The sequence below is a fragment of the Rhea americana genome, unplaced genomic scaffold (genome assembly GCF_003343005.1).
Source record: "Rhea americana isolate MKP2758 unplaced genomic scaffold, rheAme1 scaffold_11, whole genome shotgun sequence".
In the NCBI taxonomy this organism is placed as follows: Eukaryota; Metazoa; Chordata; class Aves; order Rheiformes; family Rheidae; genus Rhea; species Rhea americana.
The window spans coordinates 4311769-4336410 of NW_028185150.1; the positions used below are offsets into that span (position 1 = coordinate 4311769).

The 24642-nt window shown below is 38.8% G+C and overlaps 1 protein-coding gene across 1 annotated transcript in view; it reads left to right on the forward strand.

Moving 5' to 3' along the window:
* Positions 1 to 7601: 7601 nt before the first annotated feature.
* Positions 7602 to 24642, forward strand: part of SLC28A3 (solute carrier family 28 member 3) — a 37958-nt gene continuing 20917 nt past the window's right edge. The window contains exons 1-5 of the mRNA XM_085312415.1: positions 7602 to 7658; positions 15749 to 15850; positions 19847 to 19929; positions 22844 to 22935; positions 23978 to 24167. Of these exons, the coding sequence (XP_085168541.1) occupies positions 7602 to 7658; positions 15749 to 15850; positions 19847 to 19929; positions 22844 to 22935; positions 23978 to 24167 (524 nt within the window). The remainder of the gene's footprint in view (positions 7659 to 15748; positions 15851 to 19846; positions 19930 to 22843; positions 22936 to 23977; positions 24168 to 24642) is intronic.

Sequence of the window (24642 nt, forward strand, 5' to 3'; positions counted from 1 at the left end):
ATTTTCTCTTCTGAAGCATATCTTACTCCAACTGCTGCGTCTGGTCAATAAATGTAAAAAATGTAGATATAAAGTATGTCATGAGAGGCTTGAAAATGTTTACATTTTCATTGAATTGACTTCCTAATATTCCAAGAGGAGGGGTGTTCTTTTATTATTTTAGAAGGTTTTTTTGTTCCTGTTGCTTTCAAGCTGAATCCAGCACTTGAGAGATGCCTTTAAATCACATTGGGTGATCTTCTTGCATCATGCAGAGAGATGCAAGAAGATGGACATCATCTCTGGTGCTCCCAGAGAACCAACATGGGGGAGAGATGTAGCCCAGTCATGGCAAATTAATAGGTTATATTCAACCTCATACGTCTTCCAGACTTCACATTCCATTCTTGGCTCCTCCTTGAAGTTTTTTTCTTGCTGTAGACTTGTGGAATATTTATTCAAAACTGCAGTGGTTTTGCTTGCTCTGTGGCAAAAGCATTCACTCCACCAAACTTGTGACAAACAATTAAAGAGAGATCATCTAATGCAGGTCTATGAGGGTAGTGTATTTTCCATCACCTCAGAGGAAGGGTTAATTTCTAAAAAAAAAAAAAAAAAAAAAAAAAAATCAGCCAAAAAAAACCCCACAAATCCAAGATAGAGTTGGCAGGTAAATCATTTGGGAAGGGGGGGCAGAGAAGAGAAAGAGCTTACATCAGTATGGTCCTTCAGCCTGATTAACTCTTTCTCTGCTTCCTCTTCAAAGTGCCCAGTTCACATCCCCGCATAGACCTAGTAAGCCATGTAGTTAGCTGTACTTCATGAAAAGAACTTTGAATAGCATGCAGCCCAATCCTCTTTGCTTCCTACCACATTTCTTATGCTAGGAAGGAGGCTCTGGACTGAAGAAATGGAAGCTGAGTAGCTCACAGGAGTAAGCCAGGTCACAATCCAGAACGTTGTTATACTGAAAAACTAAGACTGTCTAAATGACAGTAAGCAAAAGCAGATGGACAGATAGATGGATATTACACACACACACACACACACACACACACACAAAAGTAGGGGGGGTACCTTTTGTTAGCACTTTAGGCAGTCTTACATAGAATTCAAGGATAAATCTGCTGCCAGTTCCACTAGTTTTCAAATCCATCTGTCAGTAGCTTAGACAGAGGGTAAATTTTTGATGCTGGGTGCAAATGCTTAACCTCACTCTGATGAAGGCAGCTCAGGGACCTCAGAGACCTCACTCACTAGAGCTTTCTACACACTGTAAACTGCTCTGGTTGTGAATTCTGCAGCAGTGAAGCTATGTTGCCTGTGTAATGAGTGTCTCTGCAAGGAACTACATTAAGTGTATGCTCACATTCTTTCCAGGTTGCTTCAGATCCCAATAATATCAATGACTGATTTCCAATTAAATGTAAGAGATGTAAGTTCAGAGCTTTCTGTGATGGCCTCTTCATTCCCCAACAAACAAGGATTCCCACTGTCCCATTAAAGTTTCTCCTTATCAACATACTCATGCACTTCAAGACTCAAGAATCATCAAGTGTGTCAAGGACTCAGTAATCACATAAAAAAAAAAAAAAGAGTAACCACTGATATTATTTGCATAACTTTTCCTGAGAGAAAGGCATCTAACTGCTTTCAGGACATCCAGGTTCTTCAGCCTTCTGTGATTCATGACTCCTCTCTTTTTCCTCCATTGGAAATGCTTTATCACAAGAGGAACATTTGTTTGTACTGCTTGAGGATGAGTTGAGATCACCCTTGAGATTATACTGTACTGTCAGTTCAGAACAGGACACTGACACCTCCATTTACTTATGTTAAAAGCACTTCAGGAAGTTGGTGTCATTGTTTGGTTCAGAACAGGAACAAGCAATCATAAAGCTAAACATTGAAACATTTAAATCATGTTGGAATCTGATGTTCTGCACTCACTTTTAAAAATCAGAAGAAAAAATTATTTCAGGAGGAGGACTCCCAGAGTTACAAAAATAGTCAGTGTTAGTTAAAAAACTAATTTATTGGGGTCTTCTGCATAGGACAGGCAAATCAGATCTCTCAAATAGGATTGTCTGTCACTATCCAGATGGTGCAGGAATCTCCACTGCAAATGTTCTTGCAACAGTACCTTCATCTGGATCAGATGAGACTACCCAAACTGCAGTTGTAGTGACTTTGTATAGCCCTAGGGGTTCTGCTATGATACTAGGGGTCTTACTAGGATAGGAAATGTTCTCCTAGGTCCTAGGGTGACCCCTCCAGTGCATGCATGATCCACCGCTATCCACTATCTTAAACTACATTCAAAAGGTATCTTAACTATCTTAACCACCTATAAAAGATGATCCTACGTGACCATTCCTACATATGCAGGAATAGTTTCTAATTACCACTTAAAGTATCTTATCTATGCAAATTTTGTCAATTCTTTCCTTTGTAAGAGGAACTGCCTGGGGGCAATCCACAAGCTTGCCAAGCTTCTCCACCCAGGGTGTTAATCAACACACCTTAGGGCGCTCGCAGCACGTATCCACTGGGCCCTGCACAGCAGGAGCTCCTGGGAGAAGTCCTGGAACCAAGGAAGCCACCTTGTGAATGGACCTTGCATCGATTAGCCAGTTTTTGTTGTAAAGCAGAATGGGATTGCAGTTCATTAATTTGTCACAAAAGAGTCTGCTGTTGCAGGTGTGCAGAGTCTAGCTGGGGAGCTCCCATGACTAAGCCCTCTGGGCATGCACTCAGGCACAGCCCTTGTACCCAGCTACACCTTGACTGTAACTACAGGTAAAACTTGCATTTGATGGTATTAACAGTCTGATGAGAGTTATGCAAAAGTTAGATGATCAAGAAATATCAGAAGTGTGAGACAGAGATGAACTGGATGTTCCTGTAGATTTTTGGTGTTTGATTAACTGATTCAAATACTCCATATCATCTATTTTAAAGGACAGAAGAACCTATCCAGGTGCTGGATAGCCAACACCCATAATTTTTACCCTATTTAGATTAAGATAAGGTGGTCCAAATACCATTCACAGGTCAGGATATTTTAGATTATTAAGACATTAAGAAGCAGCCTTAGCAATCTAATTGCATTTCTCTGTCTTTGAACCTACATTCATACAGAGGTTCCAATCTGCAGATGGCCAAACCATTTATGAAACAGTCATTGAACATAGATAAGATTTCTACCCTAATTAAGTAATCTCTTCGCATTCTTTGAAATGATCTTTCGTATTGGATTGAGTGTATGCCCTTTTTCTTACATACTTGTTTCTACTTTCATTCTGCATTCATAAAATTAAAATACTGCATGAATGTGCTATGGGACTATTTGTATAACGTTATTCTTTATTTAGTCTGCATCACATGATCAAGATGTTACATAAAATTCTCCTTTTTTTGGTAATAGGGAAAGCCTTTGATGAGGTTTCCTTGAACTGAAGTTGCTGCTAATGTGGGAGAATCACCCACTATAAGATTCCTGCTGTTTAGCCTTACACAGGTACTTGTCACACGCTAAAGCTCAATAGCCCTCAAAGGCCCTGGGCTTTCTGCCCAAGAAATCTTTCCTCCTTGACTCACTGTGTTTGTTAAACACCAGGTTGTTCTGTATTAATGTTTGCCTTCTGTCTAAGGGGCAAATTYAGGATAACTGTGAATCATGAAAGAAGCGTCCTCTCTACTGCCACAGCAACCCCTAAAAACAAGCAACTGCATCATTTTCTCTGAACTGTGCTTGAGCATTCAAAATCTATCCCAAGTATCTCAGAGAGAGAGCTTGGAGCCAACCTGAGGCAGAGGCCAGCTGGACGAGAGGCTGAGACTCCAGTGAACCAGAGAGTCCTTTGCGCAGACAGACCAAGGAGGCACCCGGACACCCAGGGGCTCCAGCAAGCTTGTGATTGTGTTGGGAGTAGTATATTTTCATAAGGTCCATCTGACGAAAGGTAAAATTATTCTGAAAATKCTGGTGATTTTCCCATTGTATAGCTACATAGCAAGCAACTCTCAAAACATGCTTTAAGAAGAATTCAAAGTATTCAAGCCCAGCTAGACATTATGTCTCAAAGATTACTCATGCTAGACTGTCCATTTGTTATCTCGTGGCTTTCCCCATTGCTCTGTTTTCCAGAGCATAGTGGAAATTCCTCGGTTGTTAGACATTTTCTAGGTCAAAAATTCACTTTTTTCTCGTCTAAATTCAGATTTTCAGAAACATTTCTGGTCCCCACCCCACCAGCTTAGTTCTTTTTCCAAATAGAGAAAACTTGTTTTCTTTCCTTAACAAAATACTACATAAGAAAGAACAGTTCAATCAATATCAACGCTTCATGAGGTACACATTTGTATAAAATGGTTGCAGAAACATATGCTGCTTTAATAGCATTTTCTGTCACTTTACCTTGTACAGATGTAAAAGACTAAAAGAAAATGGAAATGAAGTTTATACTTCATTAAATTTGACTTCTTTAGGATATTTGAAAAGCAGACTTATCTTGGTTAAAACTTTTTACTTTCTGCCTTTCCCCTAAGACTACAGGCCATATAGTTGGGAATTTTAAAAATGAATGTTCCTCTTTGATAAAAATGAGTCCAAAAGTCAGGCTTTCCAAGGAAATGTGTGTTGAGGAAGATTTTACATGTGTAAAATTGTCTTTCTTTCCCAGAAGAGACTCATTCCTTCCCTTTACCTTTTATTCTCATGATAATATGGAATTTGGAGGAAAGGAACCAAGAAAATAAATCTAATACATAACTGCTGGTTTCTCAAAAGTGCTCTTTTTCTAGGTTTCAGTCATACCTATGATAAATTAACAGCAGTCCACTTTGCAGTGCCGCTTGCAAAATTCTACAGATGCACAACTGAAGTTCCCCTAAAATTAAGTTTTCCTTGGTCCATATCAAAAAGTTTTTCAGATAAATTATGTCAGAGAGTTAATTTCTCCAAAGAGCCCCCAAACTTTTCCAGAATGTTGTTTTGATGTAATCAAGTGCTTCTCTTTCCTAATTTCTCATTTCTCAGGCCTGCTAACAAAAAYAAAAGCATCTTTGCAATAAATTCAGAAATGTTTATGGTTGTTAAAAAGCGAGGTGAGAAAAACCCAGGTAAATTATGCATATGCCTTCAAGTGAAAATTAAATTCCTCTATGTATTAGTCACACTAGTAATTCAATTAGTTAACAAATAATATTTATTTTKCATTAATCCAATTTAAATGTTATATACAAAATGTGTGTTGCCTTTCTGAATGGTCTGCCTGTAAAAAAGATAAACAGAGACATGACTGTGACCTGTATTAGACAGTAATTCTRCTGACTGTAATTCACACAGAAATACTGGAGCTGAACTTAAAGTTTCTTACTATTATTCCTAGGAAGCAGTTCCTCAGTTGCTGGAAATTTTTCTCTCTGTTGTTAGGCAACAGAGTTCGGGCAACACATATTTTTTGAGTTCAGCAGTAGTAGCCTGAAGTTGTAAAAACACCCTAGAAATTAGGAGTCRGGGTCTTTAATTCCTTCTTTCGGCTGGAAGATTCACATGGCTTCAGAAAAGAGATGCCCAGGCTTGCTAGCAGTTGAAATAGCAGGAGGTATCATCTTGCACACAYAGAGTTTCTTGAAAGTCAAAGTCATGTAAGGATTGAAACTGACTAGAACTAGAACTAACTAGAACTGACTAGAAATGGGAAGGGGCTTGACATGGATCAAACATTTAGCAAACTCCTGGCTGATCCTGCCAGAAAAGTAGCAAAGGGTTCCCATCTGTTGTTTAAAAGTATGAGCGTATTTCTTATGTTCTGTAGTGTATTCAGGCTTTGTCTTGTTTTTTTCCAAGGCTTTAGCTTTTCATTTTATTTTATTATCCCGTAAGATTACTAAAGTTAAATGTAATTCAGAGGAGGGAAGCTTTGCAGTGAAACAACCAAATTAGTATTATTCTGACATTTCTCAATGGAAATTAATCAGCTTTAAAAATAACGTGATGACTTGTCAGAAGGAGAAGAGCAGCAGCAGAAAACAGTGTGGCTGGTTATAGTTACTGCCGCAGAAGTTTCTTCTGACCATGCATGTGCAGACTAAAGATTTTAGGATCACAGGGGCAGGCTCTGAAAATGTTTCCCCCGCCCTCTGCTCTCTGCTAGCAAAAGCTCAAGCAGGTCCAACACTGGAGGGAGGAGGAGGAGTAAAGAAGGCAAGAAGGAGAGAGAGCTGAGCAACGCAGCAATCAGCAGGCAGTCCTGTCAACTTGGTAGACACAGCTATTTGTTGCTGGTGAATAGCGTGCAAACAGAGAGAAGCTATTAGCCACAGAAATTGCTCTATTCCCAGAGTAAGTATAATTAGCAACAAAAAGGCTGATTTCAAAATCCGAGGCATCAAAAAAGGTTGTTAATTATATAGATCCTGTTTTTCAAAGTCATGCACTCYTTACTGAAACAATAGAGAAGACAAATTGTTCTCTTTTTAAACAGTCAGATGGAGACTCAGGAAGCATACTCTGCAAACGTGATTTATAATATTAATTAAAACATGGTTGTATGATGCCTTGAACACATGCATCATCATATTTTTTTRCATAACTGTTCTGTATTTCCAAGAAATACATTCAGTCATGCTAATCCACTGGCTATTTCTAAAATAGGACATCACTTTTATCTCTTTCACAGGAAGGGGAAAAACGCAACACATTTTCAATCTCTATGTAGAAAGTTCTGAATTTTTTTGGTCCTTGAAGAAACTGTATTGATTCAAATGCTGTCTCTCACTAGCATCAAGAATATTTCTACTGTTATCAGTGAAGTTTCACTAAATGGGCTGTAAATCAGAAGTCCATAGGCAACTAAAAACATGTTTAAGAGAGATCCGAGTGGCAGTTCTAAGAATATAACTTTGCCCTGCTACAAATAGCAAGCCTGAAAACCTGTAGGAGAAAACTTTTTAGTTAAAAGTGAGCAATCACAGGACACACAACCAAATGACTCTGTGTCATGAGACTTAGCATGTTAACCAAAAATGCAAAACAGATATTGTTCGAGGCTTGGTAGTTGCTCCTTTTTTTCTGTTTTCCTTTGCTCGATGGTGTTCCTATAACAACTATAAAAGCTGAGCAGTGATAAAACAGAAGTGGTAGCTTGAGAATAGCTAAAAAAAAAAAAAAAAAAAAAAAAAAAAAAAAAAGAGAGAGAGAGAGAGAGAGAAAAAACTGTGGTGACTTCCCAAAGATCTGGATGGAGGTTTCCATTCACTTCTTGCTTCCCTCTGCCCCGAGCGAGGCAGGAGAACCAGAAGTCCTGTAAAACACATATTTGCGTTTGGGCTAGCCTAGCGAGATACATGCCTTTGGGGGCATGCTGAAATCCTCCCCTCTTCTCTGAGGAAACATTCAATCCACTCTCCCAGCGGGCCAAAAGGGGCTGTTCCAGGGGAGCGAGAAGGTGGAGCCACGGAAGGGTGAGAGCAACCTGAGARTGCCTCCAGCTAACCAAACCTCAAGTAGTAGGCACTGATCCTGTGGATGAATTAACCAGATACTGGCTGCTGGTGTCCTGTGCCACAGGTAGCTTGTGACAAACACCCCAATCTCTCCTTCCCATGCTAGGCACATGGAGCTGAAGGAGACTGCCCATGACTATTCAGGAGTGCACAATTTGGCCTTCCAGGTAAGCTCGTTTCCATTTTCTTTCTTTTTTCTTCTCTCTCTCCTTTTTTTTTTTTTTTTTTTTTTTTTTTTTTTTTTTNAAGGAAGGAGGAAGGACTAAGAAACTGCAAACAATGCTCTAGTTCAGCATATGAACAAAGAAAGCAATTTCAGCTTTAGCCCGCAGATCTTTTGCACCACCCTGCACGTTTTGTACTGATGTCCTGCCAAACTACCAAGCCTCTTGTACAAAAAGCCGGAGCACAATTGACACATTTATGAATAGGCTCCTTTTACTGCCTTCTGCTGCTCCCAAGTATATTGGTATCTTTGAAAAGTCTCCTGACTCAGTAATAATCCCCAGGCCAGTGGGTCTCACTACTAACACATCTATTTATCCAGTCTGCACTGAACAGCTGTGTCAGTGGCTGCTCTTCCTGAGGATTGCTAATTTACAGTTCTGTTGAATGGGAGGCCATTGGTATCCAGCAGACATCTATCTCGTCAAAGCAACATGTATTACCAATATAAGGAAAATAGTCATATAAGCACACGGGGGCAAATCTTTTCTCCATAYTTGCCATTGCTCAAATAAGGCAGATGTTTGTGGAGCCACTAAGCATCCAGCATATCATGGAACAACAGTGATATCCAAACACTCTATATCAAGAATTCAGTATTCATTTGTCTAGAGACAKGCAAGGGCAAGACTGATTTGATAATCTGCTGGTTAGGGAATATTTGCGGAAGGCAAGAGATGTAGGGTCAAGTCCCTACTCCAGGCAATAGTTAATAATTCATGCAAAGTGGGACAGCTTCAAGGGGAGACAAAGATAGCTCAGAGATAACATAACAGTCCAATGACTGGGCCGATCTCAGGGTAATCAGAGCACACTCATCACACTGCAGCTTCAGAGCAGCAATTTGAACTTGGGCCTACCTCAGTCCAGGGGAAGGAGATCTGAGAGGGCTTCAACCTAGTTGCATCTGCGCATGAAATAGGTGCCTAAGACATGGCAGTCAACTCCCAAAGTCTGTGCCTACAACCCTGCAGAGTAGAAAAGCACCTTTCTAGCTGCAAAGGCTAGGTGCCTCATGCTGTTGGATGGTCTGAATTTAAATATCACCTCTTTCCGCAGTAATCTCCATGAAATATAGTACGGTGACAGTGCTTCATCCCCTCTTTTATGTATCTAGCTCACCTAGGCAATGTGCAGGGAATCAGGCACTTCACCTCCTGCCCAGCCCTGAAAGTGACAGAACCTCTAAGTCCCCTAGGAAATAAATCAAATGCTGAATCACTGAGACTGGGCAATGGTGGAATTGGGGGCTTGAGGCAAGTTTTCTGGTTGCTTTTTTCCCAGAAGCACCAGAAGGGAATATCCACATAAATAGTTATGTAGTCTATCTCTGACTCAACAAATAAATGATTCCCTCAAGAAGATGAGTAGAAGAAAATAAATAACTTTCTGCATATATAAAACCAAATCATAGTAGAAGCCGCAGAGAATAAAAAAATCTCATCAACTCTTGCCATTTTCTTGTACTCAAGCTTTTGTTACATGAAGAACAAACACTTTTTTTTTTTTTTTTTATTCCAAGGCATGGTGTCATCTGGTATTTTCTTCTTCATTGCTCAGGTACTAAGCAACTAATCTTCCCTAAATGATAAAATATAGAAATGTTCTGGAAAGGAATTAAAGTCATTTTAAATGGCTGTGTGGGATTGCAYTCTAAATGTACCTTCAGATGTACCTGAGCTGTTTAATGATTAAACTACAAAGTGATAGAAAAAAAATACATAAATCAGGGATAAAGTAAACGCAAGTTAGGTAGTTTGTTTTACAAAGTAAATAACACAGCTCTCAGTGTTATGCAAAGCAGCTCAGTGCTAACTAGTGATGGGTTAAGGATCTTATCAAAGTTGTATTATACCAGGAAGGCATCGTGCCTGCTGTTGTGGAGAAAACCAAACAGGATGAAGAGATAATCATATTTACTAATTACAATCATAATTACTAATACATAGTAATCGTCTTCTTGCCTGTTCATACCAATATTCAAAGGAGAATAACGTCTTGAGCTCTTTCCAGCTTTCACATTGGCTATAGATACTAAAACACACACACCTTTTTATGATGCAACAGGATAGCCTCTGCACCACAGAAGCATAAATCTTTTTCATCTGGACTGTAGTAGGCTCTCAGAAATTAGTTATTMAGTGTTATTTTTCAAAGAAGATGTGCTGTCCATCTGCATAGTATTGATTTCTACTAAAGCCCTCAATTACATTTTTTTAATTTTTGATCCTACAAAATACCTCCTACTCTTTCGCATGCTGCACAGGTGCCACTAGAGCTGTTCAGAGGAATAACCTCAAAAACTGCAGGTCCCATATTATTGTCTTTGGATAATGCCAGTATCTGGGAGACTCAGAAGCAACTTCCTTACCTCCTTTACAGCTTACTGGRTCTCAAAAGAAAGCAGACAACAAAATCCAAATGTACAGCTCTAAATATCATTGTCTGATGTTAGGGAGAGCTCAGTTACTAGCAGCCACTCTAAAGTATACAAGAAGAATGAGGTTGGTGCATTACAATGAGTAGTTGCATTGATTTTAAGAAGATATGTAATATAAAACATATGCTAAAATTACCTGCTTTGGTTGTTACCTCCAGCTAGAATTAGCAGATTAGCACTGTTTCTACCAAGACATTCACATTTTTACTATTTTTATTCCCCTAAATACATGACAAAATGTAAGGTAACTAAATCATTACAAGGTATGCTATCCACTTAGTCTCATCACTGTTTAGAGGCCTGTTCATATTAAGTGTGTGCATGCCAAGGCAGTATACTGTGCCTATATCTGCAATATTGTACATAATACATGGAGAAACTGCTGTGCCTTTTGCTTTCAGTGCAGTTTGGCTATCGCCTCCCTGGTGGTGCATTGCAATAGTTGTCCACAGGATTTCCTATTTGGGAAACCCTACAACACTAACAGAAACTCCAAAACTGCAGTTGGATTAACCTAGCTTGTGTTTAGTCCTCGTTTAAGATGTGGAGGTTTTACCTAATCGGCTCTGCAGATTCAGATCTCTGCTAATGATGACATTAAACAAGAAGTCACACTTATCACTCAAGGAATGGTAAGACCTGCCTCATAAAAGGAAATAGCAGGGCAGAGAAAATACTCAGGACTGACTTTTAAAAGGAACTCAGAGTTAAAATATAAACTAAGTAAAATGCAAAGTGCAGATAAGAGCTAATAAATATTTATTATTCCCTGAACTCTCGTTGTCAGTGTTATGGTGCATTAAGCAGTCAGAAGCGGTTACTGTAGCAAAGCACTGTGAGCTCTCAAGAAGTTGACCCAGAGAATGGTTGGTCCCCTTTGAAACTCTACCTTTTATCTGTTCTGCGTAAGAACACAGGTATGGCCGTAACATGCGACTTTCACACTACACTCCCCCCAAACAAGCTAATATACCCTTCAAAATGCCTTTCCCCCCAACCCCATCTCTGTTTTTCTCCCTGCTTCACAGCTTACTAGCTATTTCTGACTGGTTAATTAAAAGTATATATGCTATTAAGAATTTCTCATGGAAATCACTGCTGTAAAGTTCCTTTGAAATTATGAAGCATTGCACTGTATTCCTTCAGCAGATCCAGTGAGGAAAGTATACAGTCCTTTCTCACAGTTCCCAAATTTGCCTTCTGAAGACAGGCTTGTTTTCCAAAACCATTTTAAATTTTCTTTTTTTCTTTCTTTCTTTTTTTTTCCTACTGTCACATACTACTCAATCTCTTACAGGAAATAAAGTGGAGCATACCTGTAGGTTCTGTTTTTTTTTTTTTTTTGCCTTCTGAAGACAGGCTTGTTTTCCAAAACCATTTTAAATTTTCTTTTTTTCTTTCTTTCTTTTTTTTTCCTACTGTCACATACTACTCAATCTCTTACAGGAAATAAAGTGGAGCATACCTGTAGGTTCTTTTTTTTTTTTTTTTTTGCTCAGCCAGAGTAAATACTCCTTGTGAGAACCATTTTCAGGATTTTTGTGCTTGTCATCCTCCTTGGGTTACTACATGCTGTCAAAAGATGTTTTGAATGCCACAACTAGAGAGGTCATGGACTCCTTGTTATCTTAGCAAAAATGCACAGTTTTTTTTTTCTGTTTCAGTTTCTCCAGATTTTACTTTCTGCCTTTCATACATTTTGTTTTCTCAGAAAGCTTTCCTACTGCTTTTTTTAAGGCCATCTTMTGCCAGACTATCATTCTGACTTGCTCATCCTGCATTTCGGGATATCTTAACATTGGCTTAACATCAACAACTTAAGCTTTTAAAGAAAACATTAGAGGTGAGTGAGCCTAATTTGCAATCACAAACACCTCATGAAGAGTTAACCAGTTGAACTTAAAACTGTCAATATATTTTCTTTACATGCTGTCTCTACAGCTTATTTACTTCAATTTAACACAAAAGCAAAGAACATTTGTCCCTCCTCCCCAGCAGTGTTGACCCTGCATACTGAATGTTATCACTTGGCAGGAATTTATGAACTTTATGATTATTGATCAAAAAAATTCCTCCTCAGTATTTAACTTGTATTTTAACTCCTTCAGAATCATGACACTCTGGTTAACAAAAGATAGCACATTGCAGGGGGGGGAAGCTTAAATAAATGATTTTCAGTTGGACAGAATATTAAAAAATAGGAAATTTTTGAACTGTAAATCAGATAGCTTCGTTTCAATTGACTGAATGAAACCCATGAAATCCAATCAGGTGGTTTAAAACACAGTTTTCCTTTGGAGTATCTGTTTTCCTTGACACCTCTCTCCAGAATTAATGTATTAATCCTTCCACCACAGCAGTTTAAGCTGTTGCCGGGTGCTCTGTTTTCAAACAGCCGATCTGTTTTCATCACCGAATGGAAGTGGCTGGAAAACCATCTGTTCTAGCAAGGATGCTGTTGTAAAATGTACAACTGAAAATCAGCAGTAACAGTAATGCTCACTTTGTAAAACTAATTCTTCTCCTTCAAAACCCAGGGAGGAAATAGAAGGAAAGTTCAAAGACTGTAGTTACGCAAAAAGAGTTGGCAGGTGAACTCCTGCTCTATAGGAAAACAAGCAAACAGTGAAGAAACACTTTGCTTATAAATACAGTCTAGCTCCACACCCTTGCCATTTAATCAACTAAGTGCAAAACTGATGAGTAAAAGTACAGCAAATGGAGTGTGAAAGCAGAAGCTCCACTGCTTAACGCTATTGTATCACCAACACTGCAAGTAAACAGATCAGTTCTGTAATCCTTCTCACACATCTTAAAGGGAGGAAGTTCTTCCCATCCAAGCTTTTCTCATTTTAAGTTCCTGCTTGCTTAGGTCACTGGGGATTGAGCAGGTTTAGCAGCAACTTGGCACGTTGCTGGGTCTGGTCTGTGGTCTTAAGACAGTTAGCTGACTGTATTGCCTGGGGGTTAAGCTTTCTGCTGCAACGCTTCCTCCTGCAAAGATTTCCAGGCAGGACACAAGAACCAAATGTAGGAGAAGCTTTTCTGCCATCTCTAGGGGCTTAGGTAAATGGTAAGCACAGATAGTTTGGCATTTTATTACGGAGCTTTTTCCACAAACTAAAAGAAAAGTAGGAAAAAGCAACCAGCAGTTTTAAATTGTTGCCTGMATGTTGTTGTTCTGGTAAGAAGAAGAAACTCTTTGCATGCATTTCCACTGAGCAAAACACCACAATGTAAAAAGAAGGATGATGAGACTGTCCGTGAAAAATCACCTGCAAAATACATGAAAATACTCAGCTTCATAGGACTAGTGTAAAGACTGTTTTAGTCAGCAAATTGTCTCTCACTTCAGTAAACTTATCATCAATATTGGAATATGTCATAATGGAGTGAGATTGGCTGAAAATAACACAAATTTTTGCAGAAAATAACACAAATCTACCATTCTGCAAGCATGGGTTTTTAGAGTTCCAGCAATTCCTGAATGCTCTTGCTGATTTTCCGTTACATAACTCATCCACTCGTGTCTTACAATTACTCTCTGCATCAAAATCYTGTGTAATGGGAGAGTGTCAGGAAGATGGGGCCTGACTCTTTTCAGTGATGACCAGTGACAGGACAAGAGGCAATGGGCAGAAATTGAAGCACAGGAAGTTCTGCCTGACCGTGAGGGGGAATTTCTTCCCTGTGAGAGTGACGGAGCACTGGACCAGGTTGCCCAGAGAGGTTGTGGAGTCTCCTTTTCTGGAGACCTTCAAGGCCCACCTGGATGCAACCCTGTCTAACATGCTCTAGGTGACCCTGCTTGAGCAGGGGGGTTGGACTAGGTGATCTCCAGAGGTCCCTTCCAGCCTTACTGATTCTGTGATTATTGTGGTTGAGCAGCATGTTGGACAAGATGTTTTCTAGGGGTCAATTCCAACATAAATTATTGTATGCTTCTGTTGCTAGCAAAATGCASTTGGTGTGTTTGCTGTGTTTCCCCATGTTCACAAAGAAAACTCCTAAGAAGTCTCTGCTTTTACTCATTGTGCAACAAGCATAGAAATCTTCAAAGAAACTATGTGTAGGCGTGGATGTCAGTTACAGAACTTCATCCTGTGGAGTACTTATAAGATACTGTGTAACAGTGCTACAACTGAGCATAGCTTCTTGAGTTTGTTCTTTCTTGTTATTGTTGTTTTTGTATCTTATGGACTGTTTATTAGAGGTTTCAACTGTGGATTGTAGGGACATTTGTAGTAAACTCTTGAGATAGCATYGTTAAAAGGCAGACTACTAACAGAGGTGCTTTCTCAAGAAGAAATACTTTCTTCCTAAGGGAATATAAAGACACTCTTAGGTTAAGGAAAAGAAACTGACATCTGCTTTTATCAAGGCGGTAACCAACAGCTACTTGTGAATCTTTCTTTTTTTTTTTCTCTCAGATAAATACGATCCTACAAACAGCTTTACCAAAACAGTTTTTTTTTTKGTCAAGATTGAAGTCACAATCTTTAATCTTAATCTGTTTCTGAAAAGGACTCTCATTGCTTCTAAACTCATATTTCCATTAAAGGGCAACATTTAGTTTATGTCTATTAATATTGCTTATTTCCACCTTTATCATTCTTTATTATGATTAAGCCTATTTTGTATCATTCATTTGCAAATGTTCATTATCCTAGGTGGCTTAGATATCTGATTTTAGATGACTAATTCACYGGTACCATTATCATGCAAATAATGAAATATTGTAGGTAATAAAAGTCAGTGAAAAGACCATACTGTAATTGATGCTATAAGAAACTGTTGAAATATGAAATATTTATATCAATTGGGGAAATTACTTCTCTAACATTTTGTTCAAGCAGCTTTCTCACCAAACCAAAATAAGAAACAGTCATTAAAGGATCATTAAAAAGAAGTAATGTCTTCTTCAAAGAATTAAGGAACAAAAAAGCTCATCTTAAGAAAAAAAATTGTAGAAATAGTGGTCAGTTATGTCTAACAGAAAAGTGCAACTCCTAACGCACTCCATTAAAAGGGCTAGCACAGAAGCTTACTCCATTAAAAGGGCTAGCACAGAAGCTTAATGTGACAAAGCTAAATGCTATCTTTACAGATACTCCCAGGGTTTTAATTCCAGAAGCAGTAGAACTACATATTCAAAAAAAAAATAAATAAAAAGGGGGGGGAAAATAGAAAAAGAAAGAAAAACAAACAAACAAACAAAAAAACAACACTTTTACTCCAAAAGCATTACTAGATGGCATTTTCTTGAACAAAGCTGCTAACAACAAGGCAAAGCCCCAAAGGGTATAGTTTTGCCATTGCCAGGATGATTGTCTGTAAACTCATTAAACCAGTCTCCTGGAAAACAGTAGGTCCACATTAGTGGAGCACCATCCTTGAGTGAGGAAGCTTTGTTTCATAGTGGTGGGACTGCAATGCTCAAGTTTTGTACACTGACTTTCGAGCTCTTCCATATTAGTAAAGTGAAACATGGAAGCACAAAAATCGTAATATAAATGAGTTTCTAACGCACATGAAAGAGGCTTTTAGATCTTGATTTGAACGGATACAATTTTTGATCTTGTCACATTCCAGAATGACAGCGAGGATGTGGATGTTCTATATCAAGCAAGTCCTAGGAACAATTCACAGAGAAACAAAAATTCACAAAATGAGAAAACTGTGCATGCTAATAAGGTGAGTTTTTCTTTTTTTCTTCTGACAAGTGAAAAATATACAATTACTGGAATAATCTTGCTTAAATTCGGTATTGCAAATTCAATGTAAGTGATGAGTTTTGATAATACATCCAAGACAGTTAATTTAACAAAATCCAAATCTGATTCAAAATTCATAAACTGACAGGGAAGCCAATTCTGTTCTCAAAAATCTATTAATAAAAAAAGAAAAATGAAAATTGACAGGACACATAGGACTCAGAAAAGTATTTTATGATGTCATAATGGCTTCAAGCAAGAGACAAAAGAGGCATCAGAAATGATGGTCAAAGGAGTTGACATGGAAGCATTTTCTCATAGAAGACCTGGCAACACTGATTTTAGTGATGCCAGCTTTCAGATAGGACATAAATACTTACTAAATACTTGTTCAAATTAAGGCAGTAATCATTCATCCAAAAGGCATTAGTTCTTCACTAGGAATGCCTCTGCTCTCTTCCTGGTTTCCTCCAAGCCAGCATGATCGTGGATTTACAACAAAGGACAGAATCACTCAGGAAAAGATCACTCAGGCTACTTCCAATATGCTCTCCTGGAAAGTGAACTGGGATCTGAGATCCTAGGAGAGGAAAGTGGCAGACAGTGTCGAATATCAAGAAAAACATCAAAAGAGAAAGAATATAAGGACTGTCAGAACAGTTGGAGGCTGTTGAAAATAGAAAATAAGTCACAGTCAATGAAAATTTTAATTTTAATAAAAAATACCACTCTCTGAAAAAAAAGGGTTTAACAAAGTGTTCAGCCAGTACTTTGTGCAAATGCACTCGAGATATGCATATCCACACCAAGAAATTCTCAGATGCGTCATGGCCAGAGGCAGCAGCATTTATTTTGGGGCTCTGGAGCAGACCAGAACAGACTTTATGTCCCAATGGCAGAAGTCCCTGTGCTCCACACAGCCCTCAGGTCAGTCTCCAGAAATTGCAACACAGCTCAAGAACCAGAGCTGGCATCGTATTTGGCCAAAGAAAAAATGAGAAGAAAGGGTAGAGGGATAGTGTAGTAGTTATCACATCTGCTTTACATACTGAAGGTGCTGGGTTCAAGCCCCAGTGGAACCAGCATGAGGAAATCTTCGAGAGATCTCCAGAGGTCCCTTCCAACCTTACTGATTCTGTGATTGCATTGAGTTTTTATCCAGGTCCTCCTTCCTTTATGTATCCACATCAGACAGAAAGTGGCATTTGAGTTCAGATTTTCTTAACTCTTTCTTTATATAGAAGGAGGAAAGCAGTTGTGACAATGAAACAGTAGCAGTAACGCTCTAGGTGTATTTGAATACATAGTCAATAAAGTGAAAAACCATGGATTGGTACTGTTTACATTGAATCAAAACAAAGAAATAGGTTATATTCTTCATATAAACTCTTTGAAAATAATCTTTTCCCCAGCTTTCTGCACCTGGAAAATATATTGAAGTAATGTATTGCACAAATTCAAAGAGCAGGGAAGTTAAGCTTGGATAGCCTAAGATGTACTGCATAGCGTATTCTCCTGTTTATTGCTCCAAGAAGTTTTACATGCAGTGTAAAATCACGTCATACCCTATTTTGGAGATACCCTTCCAAATTCTGATGAGCCAGCAAAGGCCATGGATTTTGAGGTGCCATCTGTAGCAAGAAAATGGTGCCAGAGATGGTCACAGCCACCTGAGAGTTTGGAGGCACATGTCTTCCACCCAGTGGCCCATCTGCTCCTGGTTTATCAGGTAGCCTTGAGATTTCTGCACCTACAGATTCAAACATCTGAGAGAAGGGCTGAGATGCAATAGAGCCCCAATATAAGCTTGGGAAAAAGTGGTACTCTGATGCCATCAGCACCCATTGTCCCTCAAGAGAGAAGTCCACCTCCTACAGCTGCTGGGGAGAGGCTTTGGTAACTACAAAAAACACTAGCAATTCAGTAGGCAGCAGCATCTGCATTTCAGATTTACTTTATTTCCGCTAATAGCAACGAGAAAGAAATTAAGTCTAGGGACAATATAGCCATAACTTACAGTGCAGCTCCACCAAGTCAACTCTCTCCCCCTTCTGAACACTTAAATTATCAGGACTGAGAGATTTCACAGAATCACAGAATCGGTAAGGTTGGAAGGGACCTCTGGAGATCATCTAGTCCAGCCTCCCTGCTCAAGCAGGGTCACCTAGAGCATGTTAGACAGGGTTGCATCCAGGTGGGCCTTGAAGGTCTCCAGAGAAGGAGACTCCACAACCTCTCTGGGCAACCTGGTCCASTGCTCCGTCACTCTCACAAGGAGGAAATTCCCCCTCATGGTCAGGCAGAACTTCCTGTGCTTCAATTTCTGCCCATTGCCTCTTATCCTGTCGCAGGCACAAGTTCCTCTCTGCATYGTGCTGTACTTTCTCAAAGAATAAACAGCAGCCTCTATGTACAAATTCCTACTTGCCACCTCAATTCCTGGCCATGTTTCCTTCCTTTGTTAGTTTTGCCTTTGAGCTGTTTCTTTTCAAATCTCCCACTAGAAACCAATTTAGGACATTCCAGGCCTTTCAGCAGAGTCTGTAATGTACACCAGCAGAAAAGCCAAACTGAAAGGAAGGGTTTTAGACATGCCTATGACACATCTTGATTTATGAAGCCATTTTAGGAATACGGTTAGCGTAAACAATAACACAGAAAAATCTAAACTCACCTAACGTGGAACTGCTCCAAATAGTTGGCCAAATCAGACCATTTTCTGTCTAAATAGTACCATATAGTCAAAAATGGCTCAATATGCGCTTAGGAATATACAGCTTGCGCAGTATACACAGTCACGATGTAGTCTACAGCCACACATGGCATAGCACACAACTGGTCGTGCTGCTCCATTTCAGTGTTAAAACAACATGCTGAAGCAGCAAGGCACACAGAGCAAGCAGCGACGGCACTTCCAATAAGGCAAAAATCAGTTAATCTGTTATTTTCAAATGCCAAAGAATGCCAACAGTTAGTGCTCCCAGGCCCCTGGCCACCTCCTGGTGCCCCCAAAGAACCCTGCAGTGAAGAGTAAGGTCCACAGAAGGTGGACTGTGGAAGTCATCGCCCACCGTTCACCCACATAGTCAATTATTGGGAATGGGAGCATGGGAAGTAATTCAAGGTGAGGTAAGGCAGACTCTTTTTTGCATCTGTACTGCAAATGTTGCACATTGCCAAACGGCTTAAGAGGACCCTTGTTCTGAACAAGGGCAGTGGTTGAACTTCAAAGATAGATCAGGCATTTGGCACAACATCAAGACAAACTACTGTATTAGACTACATATACATAGTGCAGGGTAAGATTACAAACCTAAAATGAGTAACCAGGAACAAGAGGAGAAATGACTGATTTCCCTAACAACAGGAGTTACAGGTTATGGRAAAAAAAATACATCCATTACTTTTTGCCAGGTGCAGAGAGGCCACACAGAAAGACTGCACACTCTGACTTGCTCTGTAGGCACAAGCTGCAAGACCTCCAAGCAGGCTCCACACACGCAAAACCTGCAGCAAATTAAAATGGTTAAATTTTAGACATGCTTACATGGAGTAGATTAAGCTGTGATTTTTCCTAAATTTTCAATACYGTCAGATCTAGGTGGATTGTGGCTGCAAAAAGGTACATTCCTGATGAAAACAGGCCATCTGGCCAAATTTCAAGTTTCTGCTGCAAAGCCCACAGATGCTAACTCTCGAAAGATTGCTGCAACAAAAGCCTTTGCTTAGTAATTTTTCTTTGGAATAGATTAGTTGGCTCATTTGAATTTTTTTGAACAATATTAAAAAAAATGCAACCATTCTCCATAAATTTTAACAATGCCGGCTCTGGTGCCGGAGAGGCGAGCTGGAGCCGGGTGAGCGGCGTGGAAGGGAAAGCCGCGAGGCAGCACCAGCCGTCTGCCCACGGGAATCTGTTCTTTCCAATGTTGCTGAACAAACACGTTCACAGTGTCGGTGCTGATCTGTTTTCCAGGAGGATGAATACATCAATATTGAGAGCGATCAGCCCCAAAACAAACCTGACTCAGTAGATGAGGAGCAACCACACATAAAAGGGTAATGTCTGTTTTTGGATTAACAAATTTTCTGCCCTCCTTGTCCCGCAAACAGTTGCTGGCATTTCCACTTTTGGCACAACCACCAGAAATTTCCCTGCCACATCTGTGTGCTACACAGATCCTCATACTGCCAATAATTTGTACAACACAGAAACACAGTGTTTTAAAAGTTATTCTATCTTTTGACTGACATGTATGATTGTGGAACTATGCTTCTGAAACCTTGAAAATTAGAGGAATGAGGGCTTTTTTCTTTTTCACATTACCTGTGTTACCAGTATTTCCACAAGTACATTTTTAAAGAGAAGCCTTAAACAGTGATCTGCTGCAGAAAATTAAAGATTCCCCATTGTCCTACACTTTTMTCCTAGTGGAAAATAACAGTAGAATTGATGTAAAATAGCCATTTTGGTGTAGCAGAATTTTTACACTTTGTTAGCACTAATACCTAGCAGCCACAAAGTGAAGGCACACTTCTACATTTTACTTGAGGATTAGTTTTTGAACAAAAAACTACAAAGCTTGTATAAGACATTCTAAAAACTGAGATAAAAATAAATTACATTTTAATGGCCCTAACTTGTATTTTTCTGTCATATTAAAATTTCATATAAATCTTCATACAAATTATACTGTTTTCCCCAGTTTTGCTCTTTATTATACACACATGTTACCTTAGTTTTGATCTTTTAATCAGCTGAGCRGATTCTAGGAACTCACTTGCCAGATATCCCAAATTAGTAATCTGTTTCATTCAAAGTGAACTACTTGAATTGATCTCATTCCTGTAAAGGTGATGCATTTAAATTCAGAAATAACACTTYTATTTACACTTTAGAGTTGTAGGAACAGGACTTAAAATACCTGAGAGTTAACATAATGGGAATAACTAAGGTTGATTTTGCAGGGCTTTCTTCTTTTCTGGGGGTTTTGTTGCCATGGGTTGATGAACCCTTTTTAAACAGGCAGCTGAAGAAACCTTTGCTCTGCTCTCTAATTGCACTGACTAGTGACAGCTTGGTCTGTGTAGCTGGGTTTTGTCTTGGGGTTACAGGGGGTTGTGCGGAGCACCTGGCAAGGGCAATGGTGTCTCTCCCAAAGTATTTTTTTGTGAGTTACCTCTTAAAAGCAGGCCCTAATATGACCTAATGTTTTCCTTGCATGCGCTCAGAAAGGGGCATTCACAAAGCATCCTGTAATTTCAAATGCATCGCTGGTTTGATTCAACAGCTGGTACGGCCTGTTTTCTGAACCACAAACCCTACAAAAGATCGGTCCATTGATAGCAACGATGTGGGCAAGGTGATGTTCAGTTACAGACTCTACATGGACCAGAAAGAGTGATTTCTGGGTTGCAGAACAAAAGGAAGAATATTGTTGGTGTATACGAATATTTCACCTTAAAGTTCTTTGTGTGCTTTAACATTCTCAGTTAAGAGAAATCTATCAGTTATACGTTGCATTTTAACCTTATAGGCTCAATGTTTTGAAAGTAATGTTTACTTAGTAAACTAACCAGTTTTATTAGGAGGATGTGGGTTTTTTTCCACCACTTTTCAAAACATATCTGTGCACACCTATGATACATAGGTGTCTTTAACTTACCTTCATATCAAAGCCACCTAAATAAACTAAAAAGTAAGAGAATGGTGTTATAGCAAAGAAGAGATTACAAAGAATGGTACTCTTAAAACCACAACTTTAAATTCTAAAGGCCTCATAAGTAGCTGTAAAAGATAATAGTTAATATTTTTTTGGTKGTGGTTGAACCATAAGCTTCATGAAGTTGCTCTGGTTTATTCACACATCTTCCTTTTGTTTCCCCCTTTCTTGTTTTTGCTGTTGCATCTAATCTCTCTGCTGAGATAGGATGGATAACYTAATGTTCTAACAAGTAAAAACAAAGAGCTGTGATTTGTGAGGCAACAGAAATTCCCAGAACAAAAAAAAAAAATGAAATATCAAAAGCAATCAAGATTTCTCAGAGACCCTGTTAGTGTTTTAACTGGTGAGCAACTGCTGTTCTGACTGCTAATATGAATTAAGTCAATGTTTCTTATATTCCTCCAATTTCTTTTAAATTAATCATTTTGTTTACTGCAGCAAAAAGAAGGCTCTTCATGCTAAATTTCATTGCACATCTGACTTCAACTGCATCTAGTTTCCAAACAAGTACAGCCTGGATAATTAGCATCTCTAAATGTGAATCTTTGCCTTTACAGCCTATAGGGTGTGAGGCACTCTAAAGAGCCATAACTATAGCTATGACTTCTTTCTTAGCTTGCACAATACTAGGGAGTTTGCCTAGTACCTAGCATCTGTATCACCAGTGTAGTTAGCACTGGAAATCTGGGTTCAATCCATTCTCTTCACTGCTGTTTCTCTAGATCTCAGCCTCCCCTGTGAAATCACTGTTTCCTTCTAGGGAGGCAAGAAAAGAAACAAAACGAGGCATTTAATAAAGAAGAGTGTATGCTAGAATAGGGCATTCAAATCTAATGAACTATTTTAGCTTCTATAATCTAATGAGTCTTAAAGGAAAAGTTTGTGTAATTAACAACCAAAATTTCAAATATCCGGAGATATCTATGCACACTATGACAAGGTTTTATGTACGTAAATATCAATTATTTTGCATACTTTAGAGACTAGTAAAAACCAGCCTGCAAATTTTGACCCTTCATATATCTGCTAGATTTTCATTTTACTTACCCAAGGTGGAACCAAAGAATTCTTCCTAAAAAGATGCTAACACGATTTTCTCGGGCACTTTGGGATCCAAAGCTATTCTAATGTGGTGCAGTACAGCAGAGAAATTTTGGCAGACTTAACCAGATGTTTCTGTGCAAACTACTCTCCTCTTATCTATGGCTTACGTTTCTGTTCTGTTTGTTTTTTTGCCATTTTCCTAGGTGTTTTGAAAAGAAATATGATGAAGTGTGTGATTTTTGCAAGAAACATAAAAGCAAAATTCAGTATGTGATCTATGGCATTTTAATAACAGGTACAGTATATTATATCCAGTCTTGTTGAAGGCTTATTTGTTTGCCTATATGAGACTGTAGACTGAGTCTGTCTTGTATCTGACCTAACATAAAAATCTTTGACTGTTTTAAAGAATGCGTTTGACAGGAAGCAAAAGGTAAAAGTGAATTTAGTCCCAGATTAAGCTCCAGACTGCAAACCTCCTCTTATTCCTAAATCTAAAAGAAACCTGGACTTTGCCACACTACTTCTTCAGCATGTTTAACTCTGACTAGCAATTACACTTGGGATAAAAGGTTAGTTCAGTCTTTGTGTCTGCTCAATAATCAGCCCCTTCCAAGAAGTCAGGTAAATTACATCTCTTAGGAACTAGCCCAAAACCACGGTAAAGTGGTTAGGGACAACCTGTACTGGACTCGTCAGACAAAATCGGATTCTTATTATTTCATTAATTCTCATTATTTCATTAGCCAGCACATGGTAGCAGTGACAGTGTCAAATAATAAATCATTTCATAGCCACTTTATGAAACAAATATAGGTGCTACCTCTAACCTTCCCATTTGCTTCAGAGGGGCATCAAATCAGGCTTTTACTGTACAAGATAAATGATTCTAAGTGTTTCTCTTAATTTTATTGAATAGACTCATACTCTTGTGAAAGAATGAGACCTATTGTTCTGAATTCACTATTTTGTCAATGAAAAAAACTGTCCCATACAAATATGTTTAATCTTCCAAAACAACCAATGTATTTGACATACACTTTATTCAGCTAAAGCATATATCCTGCTTCATAAGGATGCAAACCACTGAAAAAGAATTCCACCATTTCTCAGCAACATGTTTTCATATTAGAAAGCACATATGTCAACAGTAACAACACATGAAAGCATGATCTTTTTCAATATTTAGGCCAAATCAGAGAAGTATTTAAAGACAAGCACAGGCCTGAATTTAAACACGTCCTTAACACTAAATTTAGTATTTGTTTCTGTTTTTAAACAGATCAGACTTAAATGACATGTACATTGTTTTTTGTTTGTTTGTTTGTTTGTGACAGCGTACCTGGCAGCACTTATTGCAGCCTGCAGCCTGAATTTTCGGAGGGCCTTGGCACTCTTTATCATCACTATCCTGGCCATCTTCTTCATCTGCTGGGATTTTTTAATCGCTAAGTATGAAGATAGAATTGCTGCATTCTTTTCCCCTGGAGAAAGATTTCTGAAGAAGCAGTGGTTTTGGCTGAAATGGTAAATATGAATGACTTCTTATTTATGCAGAAGGACAAAATCATAGTTGACTATGAGCCTTTTTGTTTTTCAGTTTTTATTTCAGTTTTAAAAGTTTCACCATAGTCGTACCTTACAGCTTCTCTTTCATTTATCCTGAAACACAAGCATATTTTCCAGTTGATAGCATCCAGTTTTGCTCTTTGTTAGATTAATGTCCCCAGTCTAGTACCACTGCAGGTGACATTTGCAGCCCTTCAGAGCAGCTCCTAAAGCATCTCAAAAGAAACAACGGCACAAAGACGGACAGGGAGGGGAACTCACTAGCAGGTGCTTCCACCCTTGTGCCTGGATTTCTGAGAGTGAAACGTACTGCATAGCTTATGTCCACACAGGGAGATGGACAAATCATACAGTTACAATAGGATCAAATCAGATATACACAATAAATCAAAATTTTCCAGGGCAGCATAAGAACTCTACAGAGTACATATGT